This window comes from Quercus lobata, chromosome 7 (genome assembly GCF_001633185.2).
Source record: "Quercus lobata isolate SW786 chromosome 7, ValleyOak3.0 Primary Assembly, whole genome shotgun sequence".
Classification (NCBI taxonomy): Eukaryota; Viridiplantae; Streptophyta; class Magnoliopsida; order Fagales; family Fagaceae; genus Quercus; species Quercus lobata.
The window spans coordinates 41744586-41765674 of NC_044910.1; the positions used below are offsets into that span (position 1 = coordinate 41744586).

The 21089-nt window shown below is 33.3% G+C and overlaps 2 protein-coding genes across 5 annotated transcripts in view; both read right to left on the minus strand.

Moving 5' to 3' along the window:
- The window catches only part of LOC115952602 (protein SHOOT GRAVITROPISM 6), a 30538-nt gene extending 21782 nt beyond the window's left edge, over positions 1-8756 (minus strand). The window contains exons 1-13 of one of the 3 annotated variants that reach the window (XM_031069776.1): positions 8619-8756; positions 8415-8505; positions 8270-8324; positions 8020-8151; positions 5977-6048; positions 4694-4784; positions 4483-4578; positions 3444-3522; positions 3280-3343; positions 2550-2653; positions 2241-2346; positions 724-813; positions 169-246 (exon numbers count right to left, since the gene is read on the minus strand). In XM_031069776.1, coding sequence (XP_030925636.1) covers positions 169-246; positions 724-813; positions 2241-2346; positions 2550-2653; positions 3280-3343; positions 3444-3522; positions 4483-4578; positions 4694-4784; positions 5977-6048; positions 8020-8151; positions 8270-8324; positions 8415-8505; positions 8619-8658 — 1098 coding nt within the window. In that variant the 5' untranslated portion in view covers positions 8659-8756. Of the gene's footprint in view, positions 1-168; positions 247-723; positions 814-2240; positions 2347-2549; positions 2654-3279; positions 3349-3443; positions 3523-4482; positions 4579-4693; positions 4785-5976; positions 6049-8019; positions 8152-8269; positions 8325-8414; positions 8506-8618 lie in introns of those variants that run through there. The other 2 variants (XM_031069777.1, XM_031069778.1) reach the window with 2 other exon arrangements.
- Positions 8757-13229: 4473 nt separating this feature from the next.
- On the minus strand, positions 13230-19382 carry LOC115953327. 2 transcript variants are annotated; one of them, XM_031070935.1, is made up of 9 exons: positions 18900-19382; positions 17638-17863; positions 17407-17554; positions 16218-16306; positions 16054-16105; positions 14625-14681; positions 14442-14535; positions 13566-13660; positions 13230-13330 (listed from the first exon to the last, which is right to left on the minus strand). In XM_031070935.1, the coding sequence occupies exons 1-9, from the start codon at positions 19042-19044 to the stop codon at positions 13235-13237; spliced, it is 1002 nt and encodes a 333-aa protein (XP_030926795.1). In that variant the 5' UTR covers positions 19045-19382; the 3' UTR covers positions 13230-13234. The 2 variants fall into 2 exon arrangements, with proteins under 2 accessions (XP_030926795.1, XP_030926796.1); XM_031070936.1 differs by having other exon boundaries at positions 16063-16105; positions 18900-19379.
- Between the last annotated feature and the right edge of the window lie 1707 nt (positions 19383-21089).

Genomic DNA, 21089 nt, shown 5'->3' on the forward strand with positions numbered 1-21089 from the left:
TTAGAACTCCTACAGGAAAAGATGCCAACTTAAAACTTGTCTTATTTTAAAAAGAAAAAGAAAGAATTGCACTATCCACCAAAAAAGTAACTGATAAGATTATAATCTTTACAGAACAAGTTAATACATTAAAGGCATAAAACAAAGAAAACTGAAAATGGGACTCACATTCAGAAGGAACATGAATAAATCCTCAGGGTATACTAAACCAACTGTCAGAAAGCAGCGCTGAACTTCATTATATGTCTGTCACAAAGCAAACATGTATTCAAACATAAAAATCTAGATGTCCAGTGCCAAATTAGAATAGCTATCATCATCAAAATATGAGACACAGCATACTGATATGATAAACACGGCTTAAGGCAAGAAATAACATCCATCAGCATTGCTACAACTGCTTAGTAATAACAATGCCAAGAAGGGGGGTAGCACAGAAACCAGGAGAAGAAAATGAGATGTTAATCCTTCCAATTGAAAAAAGGAAATGTCAGAAACAAAAATTTCAGAACATGAACCGAATAATGACTTGCTGCCAGTCCTATGAAGAAGAAACAAAGTCAAACCACTGGCTAAAACTAATTTAAAGGAAAAAAAAAAAAAAACCCTCATAAATTCAACAAATTTGAAAGCTTGAAAAAGCAGTGGACTCCAACACTAACTAGAAGAAATGGAAGTTCTTATATTGAAAGAATTTACACAAAACAGAATTGGTAATTACACCTTCAATGCCACTGAGAAATCTGAATGCTCTTTGCTGTCACTACTAATGCAAACCACTGGGAGAAGACTTGATAGAATAACCGTGAGCTCCTGCAACCCATCAGAAGAATAAACCAGTACCAAACAATTATTTCAGTATGTAATATTTGCAAAGAGTTCAGAGACTGAATAGCTGTTTAATGTCATATAATATTTACAAAGTCTACAAACTAGTAACAGTTTCTGTTTAAAAACAAAATTGTTACAGAAACTAGTTAAAGCCAAGAAAGACATAGAAGAACATAGAAGAATAGCTTATATCAAGTATTTGCACATAAAGAATCCTCTAAATTCTCAAAAACCAGAAAACACCTATATAGAGGTGGCAATTCGTCTCCGCATGTTAGGTTTGTGTCGTGTCAACTCATGAATATCCGACTATATGAGTCAACACTAACCTGACATATTTATTAAACGGGTCAAGATTCTTTAACCCTAACACAACTCATTTATTAAATGGGTCGGTCGTGTCGACCTATTTATTAGATTTTATCAAAATGAAAAAAAAAAAAAAATTATGAAAAAACAAACAAATAAATATTTTTAATATAAAATTCAGAATTAACAAGTAATTACATCACAAATAATCATTCAAAATTAAAGCATATCTCAATATCACAAATAATCAATCACAATATGTCCAAAAAAATAAACCACAACAACTAATAAGTTTATATACCTAGGGTTTGAAGGTTATATTAATAAAATGTCATTTAATTAAACGAGTCAGACAGGTTCCATGGGTTGAACACTAACCCAACCCGTTTATTAAACAGATTAGTCGTGTCAATCCGAATATGACATGAACTCATTAAGCCTCAACGCATAACCTGTTAATTTCATGTTGTGTCATGTCGAGTTCGTGTCCAATTTTACTACCCCTACCTATATTTAATGTAATCCAAAGTTTTTCTCCATCCAGATGTGTCAACATGACAAAGTTTAAACAGAAAAGACCATCATTTCATCATAAAATAAAATCATAAACGAGATTATAAGGCCCTATGCAGCACCCATTAGTAAGAATGAAAGGAGCTCATGAGAAATTTTTATTCCTTTTTTTTTTTTTTTTTGGTAAGGGGTGGCAAATACAGTAAAAGCTCCTACGTGAAGAGAAAGGTTGCTAAACAATGTCACAAGATCAGAAAATCTTAGTGAGATAGTAACAATCCAATTACATTTTAAGTAATAATTGGACTTGCTGCAAGGAATCATGTTTCTAGGGACATACTCTACAGTTCTGTCAAAAGTCTTCCACTTCTCCCAAATTAAACTAAACCGACAAAATAAATCCCACCTGAAAAGGAATTATGTTACAAGGCCAATTACCTAAAAGGCTTAAACTCATATTGCTATAGTACAAGGCAGGGACGGGAATGCAGTACACTTACATCAGGATGTGAAAGGTGTTAAAGAAGCCCAACATCGACAAAACTATTACTAGGGAGGACAAACAAGCAGAATGAGCATTCCATTACCTCAAAATCAAGCAAAGGGGGTCCACTTTCTGACAGCAAGGAGGCATTTAAGAGGTTGTGGAGACTACATGTTGCCACAAAGGCAATATCGTGATCTTTTTTATACCTGATGCACAGAAAACAGAAAATATTAATGTCATCCCTTTTGACTTCATATGATTAATGGGTTTTCTCTGTACAAGTTTTTGAGAATGTCTATGTACAACCACAATTCAGGTAACTATTCTACCAAAGATAGGAACGCAACATATACACAGTGCAGCCTCATAAACATATAACTTGTAGCATTATTAATATATCAAATCTTACAATTCCAAAATTGTAGGGACAAGTCTGGGTAAAGCTGACTTTAATTGTGTCCGGGTGATAAGGCCAACCATCTGACCTAAGGCTTCCACAGAAGATATACGAACCTATTTCAAACAAAAATTAAGTGAAATAACAAAACCAATCACTTCTGTAAATTGCTAAAAAATCCAAGTAAATAAAAATAATGGAAGACATGTATAGAAAATTCAACCAATCAACCAGGCAAAAACACTAAAGATTGCTAGAAAATTTAAAGCAAAAAAAAATAAAAAATAAAAAAATAAAAAAGAAAAAGCATAAAACACACTTAAAATTTCATGTACATAAGGCATTTTTTCTAGTGACAATTCAACTTTTCAGACAAGTATTCTTTCAACATCAAACTGCAAAATCAATAAAACAAAAAATTTAAATAAAAGAAAAGTTTTAAAACGACGCGATAGGAAAGAGGAAGACATATTATTTCAACTCTACCAAATGTGGATGCACGACTCAACATTAAGCAGAGAAAGATGATCCATCCAAAAAACATACAACAGAGTAAGAATAATTTGGCACCAGACCAGTTTTGAAGCAGGGAGAAAAAATTTGTCAAGGTAAGATATAGTAACGAATACAAATGGAAACATGACTAATACCAAGGTATAGTTGTAATTACACAATGAAGGTTCAAAAAGAGCATAGAGTGAGAGAATACCAGCAAAAGAACCAAAAAAATAAAAATGCAAACCTTTAGATCCCGTGAAACTGCCCATACTCTCAATAAAAGCTCAAAAACAGAATTTAAAAAAGACCTGCACTAAAACACATATATTTACTTCAGACAGAACAACCTGAAAATATGATATGGGGAATAGGGGAAAAAAAACTAGTAAAACTACAAATTGATCTCACATAACGCCACCATCAAGAGGTGAATGCGATGGAAAGTCCACACTATATTGCCATACTGCCTGGCACCAACACTTGAATGCTGAAAGAGAATAACATATATTACTAGTTGCAAGGCTAATATGAGTCAAAAAGGATAAAAAATAAATACATAAAGCAAAATCAGACAACAAAAAGAAAAGGATTCAGAATATTTTACTCGCATATTGTAATTTGTAACACAACCAAAAGAACATATCATGAATGGAAAAATGTTGGACATTCATCCAATGAATCTGTTTGTAATTTCTGTATGTACAGAATTTTAATCTTGCTAGGAATATGAAATTATTGCTTGCACTGAATTACTTAAGCTCAAACTTGGCCTAGATTTACTTTGGAAATAAAAGAAATGTAGTGGATCCAGAAAACCATGAGATCACTAGATATGAATACTAATTTTTAACTTATAGGTTTGGACATGAAAGTGTTTTAAGTTTAGGATAGGGAAAACCGAACACAGGTTATGATAAAACCTCCAACGTATTTTATAAGTCTAGTTTGATGCTAAACATATCTACAAATTCAAGCCTATTAATATATTATCTTTTCCTTAAGTAGCGTAAGTCTTCTCCAAAATAGAAAAAGACAATTTAAGTCAATCACATAAAGGTCAAACTTATTTTTAGATTTAAATAAAATATATAATATTTTCTTTGAAAGTTTATTTTGGTGACTAACACCGAAAGCCAATATGAAATCTACCTTCTTTTTTTTCCCTTTTCACTTGATACAAAGTTAAATAACCATTTTATATAATGCAGAGAACCTAGCCAGTGCAATCTGCACGATGCACATGTTATGTAAGTTTGACCAGTTCCAGAACACAGAATACATCACGCAGTTTGCCAAAGATAAGCCTCACAAGCCATTCACTCCAATCCTTATTAAATACAACAGAAGACACAGACCCTAAATATAGCAACAAATTACAAAAAATAAATCAAGAACTTGCATCAGATATCAACTGTCCCACTCATGAGGTCAGAGAAATTCACCACACCATTTGCAAAAATTGGCCTGTGGGCATCTCGCACATTTCCAAGAATAGGCAGAACCCGTGAAAGTACACCTTTCAGTCGTGGAGTGAACTGCAATGCTTCAATAGAATTAAAAAGTATAACAGACACTTTAGTTTAAGCAGAAATTGTAATAACTGAGAAACATCCAAAGCTGGTCTAAAGCACAAAGAACAGAGAAGTGTGATAATTAACCATCGGCAGAAGCAAAGTCTGCAAGAATCTGAACCATTACTGGTAGAGCTGGACTTGGCCCTGACAAATGAAGAAATATTTCTTCCATCATCTGCCAAACCAATAAAATCAATAGTCATATAATTGAAAATAAAAAAGCTCAATGACGGAACTTGTGAAAAGCTAGGGAAGAGAGACAGGGACTAAATGAGGACATATTAATTTGTACATCAGGAATATCTTATGAATCATCCATATACAATGAAAAAGAAATGTTTGGAAAAGCTAAGTTGATTGCATATTAGGAGATAATATTCACAGTGTGTGGACGCTATAAATGTAAAGTAGGGTTAGCCCCACCAAAGTATCACTAAGTTAGTTGGTAAATAGTCTTAGTACACATATGCAATGTTAAAACTACTGAATGCTGATCCAAACCATTCTATTAATCAAACTACCGGCATTTCTAAAATGTTGACTAACAGTTCCCTCTCTGAGATGCTTCATCTATTTTAAATAATTACTGAAAAAAAAAAATTTGCATCATTTTACATTTTCAATTGTTTAACTATAAGAAATTCAATAAATTTTCCTTTAAATTATTCCAAGTTACTGCCCCTTAACTCTGATACAAGCAAATCTTCATTCCAAATGTATAAAAGTTTACAGAAAAATAAGGAGGAACTATACAAAATAACAATGCAGAAAACAAATTGAATAAACCCATCAGCATCTTGGATGAAATCTTAAAACCTTGCAGAATCCATTATAATGTTTTCCAGCTCACTCATCACCAAAACAGCCACATCTGTAATTTCATCCACGACTTTTGAAAAAATATGTTGCTCAAGTTTCTTATGATATGCCAATTGGTCCCTTTTCTTTTAATGTCTCATGCGTAGCTTCCTTCTCTCGTAATAAAGATTCCATAACACATTCATCTTGTAAATGGAATTTCTAATTAAACAATGTTTTCTATAAATAATGTAGAAGGGCAAGACCATTCCATATGACATTAGCTTGTATCAAGGAATTTTTAATTCAACAGAGTTTTCAACCTATATTTTTTTATTATAGGAAAGTTACACATGCACCAGGTGGATCTTGAACCCCTGACCTCACCCTCTACCTTGCTCTTACAAGGAGAGGAGGTGCCATTTGAGCTAAGCTCATTGGCAAGTTTTCTATCTATAATATAGAAAGAAAAATGTATTATCAGTTTTACCAAATATATTTCAACGTGTTGGCTTCACATTACCTACTGTTGAAATTGTTCAGAATAAGCAACAAGTCAAGAGACTTACTAAGTCAGGCAAATGTGATCCTATTGAAACAAGCAGGCCCGATGCAGCTCTTTGCCAGTCTGCATTTATCTCCTACATAAAAGAGAATGGCCAAAGAGAGTTATAAAAGCTGTTCCAGGAATAAAACATTTGAGCATATAAAAGAAGCCTGTGAAGCACCAAGCAACATAATCTGCAAAAGTAACACCTTTGACAAAAATTATGTATTTGCATTATTGCATAGGATGTTGGCTATGGGGGCCATATAGTTGCACGTGAGATAAGATAACTATAAACCAAATTTGAAGGAATGACATCCTCAAAAGTTACAGATTTCAAAAAGCCATTCCCCCCTTTTTTTATTGATAAGTTATACACTCACTTAATATATCTTGAACCCACAACCTCACCCTCTACCCATTTTTTTATAATGGCAAAGGTGCCATTTTTGTAAAACTTTTTTTTTTCTCAGTACCATTTGAGTAAAACTGATTATAAAATACAACTCTAAATTTATAATGAGGAAACAAAAGAGCTAGTTCAACTCAATACTCATGTAGTATGCAAAAGTACTAGAAAAGAAATCCTTAACTATAACATTTTTTTTTTAAATAATTCATTAGTTACAATTGGGTAGGGGGGATTCGAATCCTAGATGTCTTGGAAACACTAAGAGTTTTTTTTTTTTTTTTTTTTAAATGTGCCTTGGAAACACCAAGAAGTGCCAACCAATTAAGCTACAAGGCTCTCATATAGCACTACTTTACCCTCAAGCATATAAGCTCATGTCCATGTTAAACACAAATAGTAGTTACCAACTGTTTGAGATAGTTATATTGTCTGCACCTGTCAAGCAAAATTCAACCTGAAAATCTATTTCTCTCGTTCAATGTCAAACTTTTTCATAAAATTTTTAATGTGTAAATTGCAAGAAAATAAATGGTACACGCAATCTCAACATTAAATAAGAATCTCATATTTTAAAAATAATAATAATATAATTTCCCAGACATAAGTCTAAGCACAATCTTACTTATCAAAAAAAAAAAAAAAAAAGAGTCCAAGAAAAATATTGAGAAGACCCATTATCAAGCATGAAGCAGTGAAAAGAACCCGATTTCCCTCATCAGCTCATTTTTTCCAACTTAAAAAACCATAAGATATCTCAATCATGAATATCAAGCTACTATGTTCTAAAAGGGAAAGAGGACTAACTTGTTTTGCCTTCAACATAACATATTACTATAGTCAAATCTTTCAAGTTAGAGCACTCGACACCCTTCTTTGTCTTTTTTTTTTTTTTTTTTTTTTTTTTTTTTTTTTTTTTTTTTTTTTTTTTTTGCATAGAAGCAACAGACGAAACCCCGTCAAATAGTACCAATTGCACAACAAGCTTGTAAAACCCATCCAGAAATTGGGACAAATCAATATTATTCAGACCCATTCCTACCTTTCTATTAAGCTTCAAGTTTTCCAATTCTAAAGGCAAAATTTTACTTAGCTTGAACAAGATGAAGTTCTTCGCATAGTAATTCTAATCAACAAGCTACTCAAGGTTTAACAATTAACCCAAGTATCAATCCAAACTTCGAATTTGATAAATTAGTAGTTGTCCCAAAAGTTTAAACTATTAAGAAATAGAAGATTAAATCATTTAACAGAATTCTAACACTCTTAAGTGTGGGCCCAGACTCCCCTTTTATTTATTTTTTTTACAAATAAGAAAAATCTGTATAAATAAAGCTTCATTATGCAAAGGAGCACAAAGAAGTACTCCCCTTTAATTTTAGAGGCCCAACATGTGAAATTTTTAGTTTTTTATATTGGAAGTAGAGCGGAGACAGTTGCACTAATATCATGAACATTGTACGATTGTCCCAAAAGCTTAATCTATTTGGAAAATGGCAAATTTACACATTTGACAATAATTCTAATCGAGAATTATGGTTTTTGAACTAAATTAACCTACTCAAAAAGCTAATGCTAACAATCAAAAACCAACCAAAGTAGGAAAAGTAAGGCATTTTCACCAACACAAACGAGAATTGAGCAATAAACAAGAACCTTGGAGGAGATCATCTCCGCCGTGGCAATCTTAGCGAGCTTCGTCATGAATGGAGGATCCACATCATTACTATCAATAGCTCGCACTCCGAATGCCATCACTTGAAAAATCCCAGCCATGTTCCCAAAACGCTGAATCACTCACACACACACACACACAAAATAAAAACACTAATCACACTCCACATTTTAACACAGAAACAACAGAATCAAGCCCTAAATTCAAGTAAAATTCAAACAGAAACAGTACCCGTCTTCCTCCTCGAGATACAGCCCAGCAACAGTCAAGCACTAGTAGCGGACTCCTACAATTGCAACCCGCATTAGCTTCAATTATCAACCAAATTCACTACACAGAGAGAGAGAGAGAGAGAGAGAGAGAGAGAGAGAGGTACAAGGTGGCGATATCCTTGAGAGAAGCGGAGGCGGCGGCTCTGACGATTGGGGATTCATCAGCTAGCAACGAGACGAGAACCTGAACGGCCTCTGAGTGTATATATAAAAGCACCGGAGAAATCAAAATTTTGAAATTAAAGAGAGTGAAAAGAAGTAAAAATTAAGCGAATTGAGAAGTAGTGTGTGCGAAAATGGAAGGTTACCTGGTGCAGGGATTGCGATTCCAGAGCTTGAAGAAGCCATAACGAAAAATTGAGAATGAGAGTGACAAAGAGAGAGAGAGGAAGTGAATAAAATGAAATGTAGGAAAGAAGTAAGATGACGAAGCCGGGTTGGGTTTGAGAGACAGCAACAACGCAGTGAAGGTGTGAGAAGGTCGTCTTTTTTGACAGGTGTGGGCCCTCAACGAAGTTTCAACGGAATTTTAAAAAAATAATAATAATAATTTTGTAACCGGTTTTTTTTTAAAAAATAATTTGAGAATTTTAATTTAATTCTCTGCTAGTATGGATGTATTTTTCTATTTTTCTATTTTCCTCTTTTTCTTATTTTTTTCCTTTTTTTATGGTTTTTGGGTTTTGTGGTGGGTCCTCCTCTGGTTCCGTCAGCGTCAAGGGATCTGTGGTGGGTCTTGTAATTCTCTGCTTTTTTTTTCTATTTTTTTTTGGTTGGAAATATATAGAGGTGAATTATTTTTCGAGTTTGTCGGCCCAAGTCATTGACTCATTGCTCATTTATTTGCCTGTGGAACTTAAGCCCCAGCTCACCAATACTAATAGAGCCCCACTACATAGCCACAGCTTGAGTACTGTCGCTGTCGGTTGGATTATCATTACGAGGGAAAAGAATAATGAATTGAGTTGAAGTTACATTTATTGTAATATTACTAGGTGTAACTTGAATCTAATTACTAGATTTTGATATTATATTATTTAATATTTTTTAATTAAATGTAAATTTTGATAAATCTACTACTGGATTTATCAATAGCCTTATCATCACTTAATTTTTTAAATTCAAATTTTTGTAGTTTAAAATAATGCATAAAATATGAGTTTATGGATCGAATAGTAAATTAGTATGCATGTTAAGAACATATAAAACATGTAATTCAACGGTTGGATTATCAAAATATGAATTTAATAATAAGTTATTGAATTATGGAACATTGTTTAAAATTACACTAGCTGTAACTTAAACCTAACTATATATATATATATATATATACACACACACACACACAAGCGCACTACAGCGTGTATCGAAATTATGTTTTCAAAATAGATTGTGTTTTTAAAACTCAAGTTAAAATTTAATATTATCTCACAAATTTATGGACAATGCATTTAGTGTGCGTGTTAAAGAATGTGTAACAAGATTATTGCTTATTCTTATATAATACTATGTTTTTGGGCAATGTCAAAATAGAAGAAGAAACTCTGTTTTTTTTTTCTTTTTTTTGAGAAGAAAACTTGTGAACTTTCATTGAAAAATAAACTTAGTCATAATCGGCTATCAAAACATCATTAAGATATGGGAAACTCTAAAACTATGGAAGGATTCTGCATGAGTTCTGGCTCCTGCAATGAGATGGTCGTCTGATGCAAATGGTTGTTCTTCACTCTGTAAGGCTGAAACGAGTACCTTGCAATCTCCCTCAAGAATGATGGACATAAGATCAATTTTCTTGGCAAAAATAATAGCTCTCCTTGCTGCCAAGGCCTCCACTTCACCCACGGTTTGGGAAAGAACAACTTTCTCCAATAAGGAAGCGATAATATGGCCTTCTATCTCTGATTACAGCTCCTAGACAGGCCTCATTAGACTCTTTGAAGACAGCTCCAATTAGAAGGTCACAATTTTATTTTTTATTTTTTCGTTTATAATAATCTAGAACTAGAAGGTCACAGCCTTAGAGACATCAGAATTTAGAAAGAAATTATGGTTTGGCACAAACCAATCATGTTATTAGTCTTAACTGTACACGTACCTACCATTCAAATTCGAAGAAAATGAAATGAAATAGACTGTGCCAAACGTCCATTGCGTCACTTGGAATATAAACACTCAAAAGTTATCCAAAACTCACATAGATAAGTGCTATGGTGTATTATTTTTTTTTCTTTGTCCAATAATCACAAACGCACTATAATATTTCCGGACTCAAATTCTGTTGATCTCTCTGGCAGGAATATTATCTCAATTATTCTCATTTGAAAGAGAAAAACCATTATATCCCAATAGGAGATTCTTGGTAAAACGGCAAAGAAGCAAAACCCTAGAAGAAATGAATAATATTACCAGCATCAATCTCCATATGATTCTGCATCACTGTAATTCTGTTTACAATAACCAAGAGAAATATCTTGGTCCTCCTTGTAAAAGGCACAAATAATATCGTTGAGCTTCAAGTTTCTTGACAAATTTTCAAGTACTCTAAACAGAATCAATTGGCTTGGAAATCAAGTAAAAGCATTAGTTGTGAGTTGTAATCACACGCATTTGTTTAAATGATAAAATTTAGGTATAGACTTATAGTGCTGCTTGTATTATAGCTTAACTTTACCAATTAAATTAACAATGTGGTTGCATTTCAAAAAAAAAAAAAAAAAACAATATGGTTGCATTGACCAATGAGCTACATAGTTGAATTTAATTATCATTACAAAAGATAATACTATATATATTGTATTAGTTAATAATGTGATTGAATTCAATTAGAAAACTTAAGATATAATAGGTTTTGTATCTAAAGTTTTATCCTAATTTAAAAACCTTTTTGAATTATTGAATTACACAAATGTGTGCGTTTCATATAGAAACATGCTTATCGGTAATACACTAATACTATGGATCGATGGCTCTTTGCACAAGTATGAGATTAGGTTGTTCAGTTAAAGCACAAAGCCTACCGGTCCAACCAGTAAGGGGTCAGTATACCTTCATGCTTTACATGAATCAACAACATCTACATTTTTCTACTGTTCATTCAGACAAAGAGATTGCCACTGATTGAAACCACATACCGCAATAATATTGATCAATGAAATTCATAAATTGCCAAATGAAAGCAAACAAGGGGAAAGGATTATGATGTGAAATCCGACAATGCACAGAACATTCAAATAATGTAGAAAGAAACAATGCCAATGAGCTTGCCATAAATGCACCTACGTTCAAAACCTACTGGTTTGTGTGTCATACAATTAAAAAGAAAATTCCATAAAGAAACAACAATAACAGAGCCAAGTATTGCAAGTTTGCAACAAAGACAAATTGTTAAAGACAGAAAATGGTTTTACATTACTAGCTGGCTTTACTGCTATAACTCACAACTCACAACTCACAACTCACAAATGCAACAGTAACGAATTGCAAAGCCAATAAACAACCAAATAAACAAACCAAAATTAAAAAGTACAGATCCCACAAGCAGAAAATCCTCAAGGACCATAGGCAAGAAGGGTGGTTGATTTGATTTTAATTGATTGAGAAAAATACAACACACTAAGAAACAATTAGAAATATTCAGGATTGTTAAATCAATGTGCTGTCTTACAGAAACCCTGTCCCCCAAATATAATTAATTATTGGAAAAGTTGTGAGGAAATGGACAAAAGCACACAAGGGGACAAGCATATATATGCTAAATGGTAATTACCATTAAACAACCCCCCCCCCCCCCCCTCTCTTTTTCTCCCTCTCTCCCCCACTGAACCTATAAATTTTTTTTTTTATTCCTTAGATTTTCTTGTTGGTGTGATTAATAAACCATCATGTGTCAAATTTCATTTTAAAAAGTAGAAAGAAATATATTTTATCAATGCCTCTTATGGTTAAGATTTAAGAATATATTAAAGAAAAACAATATTAGGTTAATTAAAAAAAATAGAATAAAATAAAAACAAGAGTTCTAAACAATGAGAGAAAAAAAAAAAAAAAAAATGAAAGAACGCCATTGTTAGCTTTCAAAAGTTATATATAAAAAAAATGATATTAGGATCTAAAATTTTTTTTGTGATAATTTTTTCACCTTCATAAAAATTTATGAATAAAAAATACTACTCCAAATGTCTAATATTTTTTTGAAGCTAAACTGAGAAGTTTCAAATATATAAATGTTATAGTATAGCTTCAAATGATTACAATTTTAACATTTTATGAGTATATACTGAACACACAAAAAAAAAAAACCGTCAGTATAGAAATGTTTTGCTAAATTTCTAGACTTTGACGTTTTTGAAATTACAGGATTAAAATTAATGCTATTGAAACTTTAAGGCTCAATTTGAAGCTAAAACCAAATTTAAAAAATAATAATAATAACGCAAAATAATACATATATGGTCTATTTGGATTCCACTTATTGTTGAAAATTGAAAACTAAAAACATTATAGCAAGAAAAATTTTTAAATATGTAAATAGTGCCATGAGATCTAGTTTTAAAGAAAAATTTGTTGAAATCCGTACTTGCAGGTTCCATGAATAGTGCACGAAACTCCACACAAAAAACGCAGCGCCAGCACAAACACAAACGCGTTTGTATCCAAACTAACACATAATCAATCCTGATTAGTTTGTGAGGATTCGGTGTTGGCTCCAACAGTTTTGAGAAAAATGCTTGAATTTTTTTATATTATTTATTTATTTATTTATTATTTTGAGAATCAATGCTTGATTGTTGTATTGTGTAATTACCCAAATTGCTATAAATGCTTGTAGTAAAATTAGATATATTTATTATTTAATTCAAATGATAGTGTCTTGTTTACAGATGGAAAGTGAGGGCGAGTTCTACAATTACTAATGATGAATTGATCAAAAAGGAGAACCAATAGGAGCACTAAGGCCAAGGTACCGCATTATCCTAAACCGTCGAACCCTCTTAGTTGATGTCAGTGGAAATGTCACCTCCTGAAAAAGAATGTCATTAGATTGCAAACAATACATCCTCAATGAATCTAACAATCAACATTTTTCATCATTTTTTTTCATAACCACTGACATGATATATTGCTATTGGAACATAATAAAATGGTGTCAATGATGGAACCGTGACAGTGATGTTGCTCCACTCATAATAAGATCATGTCAACAATTGTGAAATATAAGTCCCTAACCAATAACAAAAATGGTGATGGAAACTCACATCGAATTGTAGTTTACGCTTTCGCTCCCTTTTGCCTCTCCCTTTTACAAGGAAATCATGCTCTGCTCTGCTTGAAATTGATGAAGTCCATTTATCTGTTTGAACCAGAAGCCAAATTTAGATTGGAAAGGAAAAAATAAAGAGAGCACACGGCTAACCAAGCAATGTTGTACTAAGAAGGTGAAAAGGCAACTGATTTATAGACCCAAAATCTGGTCTATGAAGCATTACAGTACAATGGTGTTATATCTTAGAGGGATGCAGAACTGTAACAAAAAGAATGTCATTAAACATGTTAAACTTATAAGGATGCACATCTAAAAGCCAAATTTCCGCCAATTAGCCACTCTAAGATACATTTATGCATCTTTCAATCATCCAGGTCCCTAAGTAAATTAGAAACTCCTTTTTAGTTTTATCTTTGTACTAAAAAATTAGACCTTGTGGGAATCTGTCATTCAAGAAAAATTACAACTATTGAGTTGTCCAAAACTATCTTCCATCATTCTAAAAGGAAAGATGTTGATACCCTGTTTAACAATAAGATTGAGGAGACAACATTGAAAAGTTAAAAAGGTGTTTATATGACCATACCACACATCAGATGGATGAAGATAGAGGGTGTCAAATTCTTGAAAACAGAGAGGTTATCCCCTCTGCCAATTCTATCTGATAGTATTGCAGATATAAGATCCCAAAGGAGAGAATATATTATTGGCTATTTGTATAACTGTAATTATGTTTCATTCACTAGGAAAAAGAATGTGATACTATTTCCATATTAACCTTAAGAGTGACTTCCCTGTATCTCTTTTTGTGGCATTTCACAGATATAGCAGAGAATAAGAAATCTTAAGGCAGAGTACAAGTACGTACCAGATGACTGATCTTGCTGATCAGAGTGATTCAGCCCATCAAGGCTCTTAAACAACTGTCCACATGAACTTAGATATTCTTTCCTTTGTAAGGCCTGCAATTAGGATAGAATACGAGAGAACATATGAACACAACATTGACTAGGCAGAGAATGCAATAACTACAGACTTAGAATCAGTTTACTTGTTTTAAAGCATCTTGAAAATCTTCCATAGGGTTACAGCTCCTTTCTTCGAAGCACTGGAGCAATAAACATGCAGGATATTAGGCAAAGATTCGAATTCACCAGTTCTTATCAACTTAGAATTTTGAGGCAAGTGGTAGTTTATTATGCTATTAGAGCAAGTGGTTTTAAGTTTGGGTCATGTCTCCGCATACCTCTCATTTGAAAGTTACAAATTCCACACGTTGTACCCCACTTTTTTTTTTTTGATAAGTAATTAACTTCATTGAAAAATAGATGAAAGAATACAAGGCACACAGGCAGTGTGCAATAGCAACAGTAAAAAATATAAACTAACTAGCAGTGAAAGAACAAAAATCAATGAAATTATGCAAAGAATTAAAGGTTAAAACACCCGTAGCATTTGCCCACTCAAACAGAGTCTAAAAGAAAGAAAACTTCAAGCTGTGAGCTTCAAGTTGTGAATCAATCTTTCATTCCCATCAAAAGTACACGCATTTTGTTCCCTTCAAATACCCCACATTAGGCAATGAGGAACCATACTCCAAATCACCTTAGTTCTGTGTTTGTTGGACTTGCTTGACCAACTAGCTAGAAGCTCCACAACACCACGGGGCCTGACCCAATGAACCCCAAATAAAGAACATACCATATTCAATTTACTCATCTTATTAAGGGGGACTATAATCCCACACATGAAGGAAGTGTAAGAATAATGATTAAGTGATTAAATTCACCCTTTCTCATTAACTTGAACTTTTGGGACAAGTGGTGGTCTAGGAATAAGCATAACTAAAATAAGTTTATATAAAGGTCATATACAGTGCACAAAACTCTCATTTTTGCAAGATCTGGGAGAGGTCATGGTAAGTAGCCTTAACCACACCCCCCCCCCCCCCCAATTTTTTTTTCCTCTCTTTAGAGAGGCTGATTCCTCAACTCAAACTTGCGATTGGCTGCTTTTGGTGGAAGGAACTTGCCATCGCACCAAGATCTGACCTCAATAATCTAAAATGAGTTTATATGTGATGAGATTTTCCACAGCTCTACAAATTGAAATTTTTGCTCCACTACAATAAATTCATGTAAAATTTGTTGCAAGCATAGCATATATCAATTGCACATTACATATCACAGTCTAGACCATGGAAAAAAACTTCTAGCATCCCTCCCACCCCACCCTTCCCCCAAATGAAAAACCTCTGTTCAGGTTGCATTATAACAGCCGCTTGGTCAGTGAACAACATATCTAAGGACAGACTGGAAATTGCCTTCATTAACACAGGAAGGTGAATAAGAGAGGAAAAAGAAAGGCAGACAAACAAATCTATTTAATAGTGGCTGCAATGGTGTTTACAAGAATCAAAATCAACATAGAAACTTATGAACACAGAACTATTGAGCTTATACATGAATTATTAGAGTAACCTTACTCACATCCTCAAGCAGGGAAAGATCTCTGGCAGGATCAAGCCAAGCACTGTAAAGTAAAGGCTTATTGTCAGCTCATAAGACAAAGACCATGCAGAGTCCCAAAAAATTTCCATCAAAAGATCTACATCAATATCAGCATAGAAGGTTAGAAATATTACTTGTCACGACTACCGTAAAACTCAACTAAAACATGTCTGCCAGTATCTTGGTTCTTTGAGTCAGCTGAAGTGGATCTTTCATCCATGATCTGAAGATGTCACTTAACTTTTTGTCAATCCAGAAGTACCGACTTTTTAATTGAAACTAGTATATAAATTTTGTATCCTCACTTGTGTCCTTTTAAGTATAAGGTCGAGGATGAGTTCATGGGTTCAAGACCCACTGTGTGCATATGTAATTACCAATAAAAAATTCTTATCTTCACTTGGTTTTGATAAGTAAAAAATTCATTGAGGTTGCGTAGAAGGGGTGCAACCCTAGTACACAGGATACAAAGGAAGTGCTGGAAAAAGGGAAAGATACAATATAATATATGTTAGAGTTACTTCTAGTTGTCATTTATTCTAAAATATTAGTAAGGGTATTTTTGTAACCATGTTATGAACCCTAATATAAATATATGCTAAGGTGTGGGCTTGATCGGTTGATGCCCTCAACCTTTTCTTTCTTTTCTCTTTATCTCTCTTCTCTTCTCTTCCTCATTATTCTCACTCAACTCTAAATTTTCATATTTTACAACTTAACTATATACATTACCTAAAATTCCTATGATCCAGGAACTCTACAAAGTTTGAAGTATAGAATGAAATTGAAGCCTAAACAGACTCTCAAACAGAATTTAACACAAGACTTCTGCTTTAGAATAGAAAAGTGATAGTTATCATTTATATAGTTCAAGCTATCATCTGCTTAGATCCAGCATAACCCAATTGTATAACAAGTTTTCTTCCAGCCCATAAATAAGTTGTCGCCAAACCTCCAACCTCCAAAGTTTCTAGAAGAGGAAATAAACACTTTGTTTTCCAGATCTGAGGAAAATGAAGGATTCAAAAATTGGAAGTTTGAAACATGTAATATAACATTTCAGAAATCATGTGACTTTTATTACTAATATGGGACAATCTAGTGAACAGGATGTGTACAAGAAAGTACCAGGGGAAAAAGGATGTTTCATGTGTCACATTAGATGAGATAGCCCGTAATCTCCTTCATAAATATCACCTAAGTTACATTAAAAGGCTGTACATGGTTCCTTAAATCAAGTTACAGAAAGAAAATATAACTTATATCTAAGAGGGGAAAAAATGATAACAAGAAAGCGCGATAGAAGATGGTAGCATAACATACCTCAGCAGGCCACCATGTCTTGTAAGCAGTTTTAGCCCACACAACACTCCCTGGTGTAATGCAAAAACTATTGCTTTCTGTAACTTGTGATTTTTTGGGGGTAAATTCCAGTGACCTTGCAGTATCACTTGATTGTTCACCAACATTTCTGTATAAAAAAGGAAAAAGATAATCATTGCAATGTAACTGGATTCAAATATTTTGCATGGTATGAAAATGTGCTGAACAAACCTATCACTGCAGGAGCCAAAATTTTCATTTTGGACTATTGTTTCAACTTCTACAACTGTAGTTTCAGAGAAATTGGAAGCAATTTGTGGTCCCTTATTCTGGGACTTGCTGCACCAAACCAGAGAATGCTCAGGCAATTTCCTTCCCTCAGCATTCCTGTCATGCAAACTATTTGTGGTGATATTGGACAATCCAACTTCACCACAGGATGACCCCAGAGAGGAACCTGTGGACAAATATTGTTTGAAAGAAAAAGTTCATAAAAGAATAAGCTTTTTGAAAAACTCATTACATAATAGTTCATTCCTGAGACACAGTAAAGTTGAACAGATGAGACTATAATGACCATTGCCCACACACAGTTAAAAAAAACTTAAGAAGTATTTTTCCAAACTTAAATAGCCCTTTGAGTACTCAAAGCATTATCCTAAGGATCATCCTCTCACGTGCTCTAGTAACAGAGATGATCTTTCTTTTTCTTTTTTTGAAATCCCCTTCTTCTACCACCCAATTAGCAAAAAGAGCATAATTTCACTGGACCATTAATGCCTATAAGAAAGACAAAATCAACACTGGATCTCTTATTCAACAATCAAAGACTTTACCAGTTGAGCTAACTGGAACCCACGAAGAATATATTTGATTTATTATAGGTAATATCATAAATTACAATATCCAAACCCATACACAGTCATAACTCATAATACTTCTGAATTCCGATAGGCAGCAAGTAATCCAACAAGGTACATAAACATCTACAAAATCACACTATGGATCAGCGATCTTTCGGGAGGAAAAAAATAACATAAACCCCTCAATCAGCCTATCTTCAAAAGGAACAGATAATTCATTAATTCCCAAGTTGACATCTTGTGAGCTATATAAGGCAACTCCTAATTCTTCATGGGGACACAGCTTATAACAATGCCACAAATAGAAATCCACGAAAAACCCACTAAGCTACTTAGTTTGCAACAAATCCTAAACATACCCTCAGAAGATTTAAGTCCATTTTTGCAACTAAGAAAGCAGAAATTGACAAAATTCAATTCAAATTCATAATAAAAGTTATATCAGACAAATGGGATTTACTCAATTAATAATTCAGCTTAACTCAAAGTGATAAAAAGCAATGAAACATGAACAACTCAATCAATTCCTAAAAAAATTACGATAACTCCCATCTTAGAAAAAATCAAACTACCAACTTTAGTTTCTAATATAAAAAACGTTAATGCCATAAGAGAGAGAAAGAGAAGGACCTGAATTGGAGATAGGAAAGGAATAGAAGAAAGAAAAATCAAAACGGCGTCTGGGTTTTGAGCTTCTGGGCTTTTGAGAATACTTCGATATGTTATCAACTTGCTCTGCTTTCTCTGAGTTCTTTATCTTCTTCTTCTTCGCCATTGCTTGTAATTGAAATCAGAGGCTGAGTTGAGTTGAAATTCAGAGAAGAAGAAGAAGAGAAGGAGATGATAGGAACCCTAAGAGGAAGTCTCTGAAATTGATGAAAACAGAGAGTGGAATCATGCATTGACGAAAAGAAACACTTTTGAGACCTTGCAAATTACAATATGGACACCTTTGATGTTCTTTCTCTGTTCTCTCTCTCTCTGTACTCTGCAACGCTATTGGACAATCCTAAAGTCTTAACGGCTGTGTGTTTCAACAGAACTATTGGATGTTCGACATTCACACCATTGCACAGAATAAGTGATCTCTTGTCATAAAATGTAGTAGGCCAAGAAAGTTACAGTTTTTTTTTTTTTTTTTTTTTTTAAAGAGAGTTTGTGATTTTGTTGGTGCATGTTACATGTTTTTTTTTGTGTAATTTAGAAATTATATGAGTACTTGAACAGTTCTCCACCTTTGTTTAAACCGGAGATCTAAGACTTGGGGAGGTACCTTTCCGTCTAATAAGTTGGTAGTTGATTCATTATGGATGATGTAACATGAGCCATATGTGAACTATGAAGAAAATTAGTAGAATTTGGATTAACAATTCATATGATAATTTAAGTTGAAAAGATTGTTGAGCTAGCTTTGAAGGTGGATGAATTTTTTCATGCAAAGGTTATGAGTTAGGATATGTAGTTGCCATGTTCTAGACCTTTTTTGTTCAACTAATAAAATTACTTCTGGTCCAATAAACTAATTGGTATAGACACTTGATGATAAAATTTATAAATATATATATAATAATAAATAAAAACAATCATATGTAGTGGACATTATATATTCAAGCCATCTTTTATATATTTCCTAAAAAAAAAGTCATCTTTATATATATAAAAAAAATGTTTATTTAAACAGAAAAATCTTTATGTATGTGAAATGTTTTCTTCAATAACTCATGATTCAAACATTTTACTGGTTAAAATCAATAATAAATATGTTCTAGGTGTACAAATATATGCTAAGATAATAAATTAGATGGAAAAACATAGGCTTAGATCCTATTTCATAAATAGGAGTTGTAATACTTCTAGCTCCAATGTACAAACGTATCGACTACGATAGAAGAAACTTTGGCAAACGTGGTCCAAGTTTAACAGGTAGTTGTTACCAAAGTGCTAGGGAACACTTGGTTTTCGCCTTCAATTTTAAATGCTATCAAATGTCCAATCACTCGAGCAAACACTTGGGCGTAGTGATGGAAACCTTATTCTGAGAATTACATTTTAGAATCAAGAAACACTGAAACTGTGTTGATCTAAGAGACATATTCAAACTACAGGAAGTTTGATTGCAAGAATTTCGATAAGCATATCCAAATAACATGCCTTTTGTTCCTATGGATTCCTGGAATTTAATTAGGGGAGTTTATTGATAGTGGTAGTGTTGCCTTAAAGTCACCAGAAAGTCGCCATTGTGAAGCTCCCAGAAGTGCTACAATGGCAGAAGTTTGGAAATTTTTATCTAGAGTCATAAGCTTGGAAATCTTGGGTATGAGTCATATGGCTCTCATACAGTAAAGATACAAATAAGAATTGATTTGTGTTTTTAGCCTGACCATAATATGGTGAAGCTCTTCATTTATATATGAATATACAGATTGTCAGATACAAAGTACTTGAGATACAACTAGTTTGAAATACAAAGAAGTTTGAAATACAAATTTTTCTTCTTATCTTATCACAATCTATAGATTTGGTTGAGTTTGTATTTCGTATTGTAGCTATCACTTCTCACAAATTCTTGAACTCTTGGGAGTCTATGAGCTGGCTCTTATCCTTAACACGCTCCCGCAAGCTCAATTGTACGGGAATTACATTGAGGTTGGACCAAAAGGAGAGCAAATCTAGATAAGGATAATGGCTTTGTAAAGATATTAGCTAGTTGATCCCGGCTAGACCGAAAGCGGATTATAAGTGAGCCATCAACAACCATATCCCGAACAAAGTGAAAATCAATTTCCACTTGCTTGGTGCAAGCATGGATAATTAGATTTA

What these genes read in the sequence shown, in the direction of transcription:
- LOC115953327 (XM_031070935.1), bottom strand. Translation starts at nt 19,044, where the DNA reads ATGGCGAAGAAGAAGAAGATAAAGAACTCAGAGAAAGCAGAGCAAGTT. An exon ending in TTCAAGATGCTTTAAAACAA is followed by an intron (nt 14,536 to 14,624) that starts GTAAACTGATTC and finishes TCCTAATTGCAG; the next exon opens with GCCTTACAAAGGAAAGAATA. An exon ending in TCAGCAAGATCAGTCATCTG is followed by an intron (nt 13,661 to 14,441) that starts GTACGTACTTGT and finishes TGGTTCAAACAG; the next exon opens with ATAAATGGACTTCATCAATT.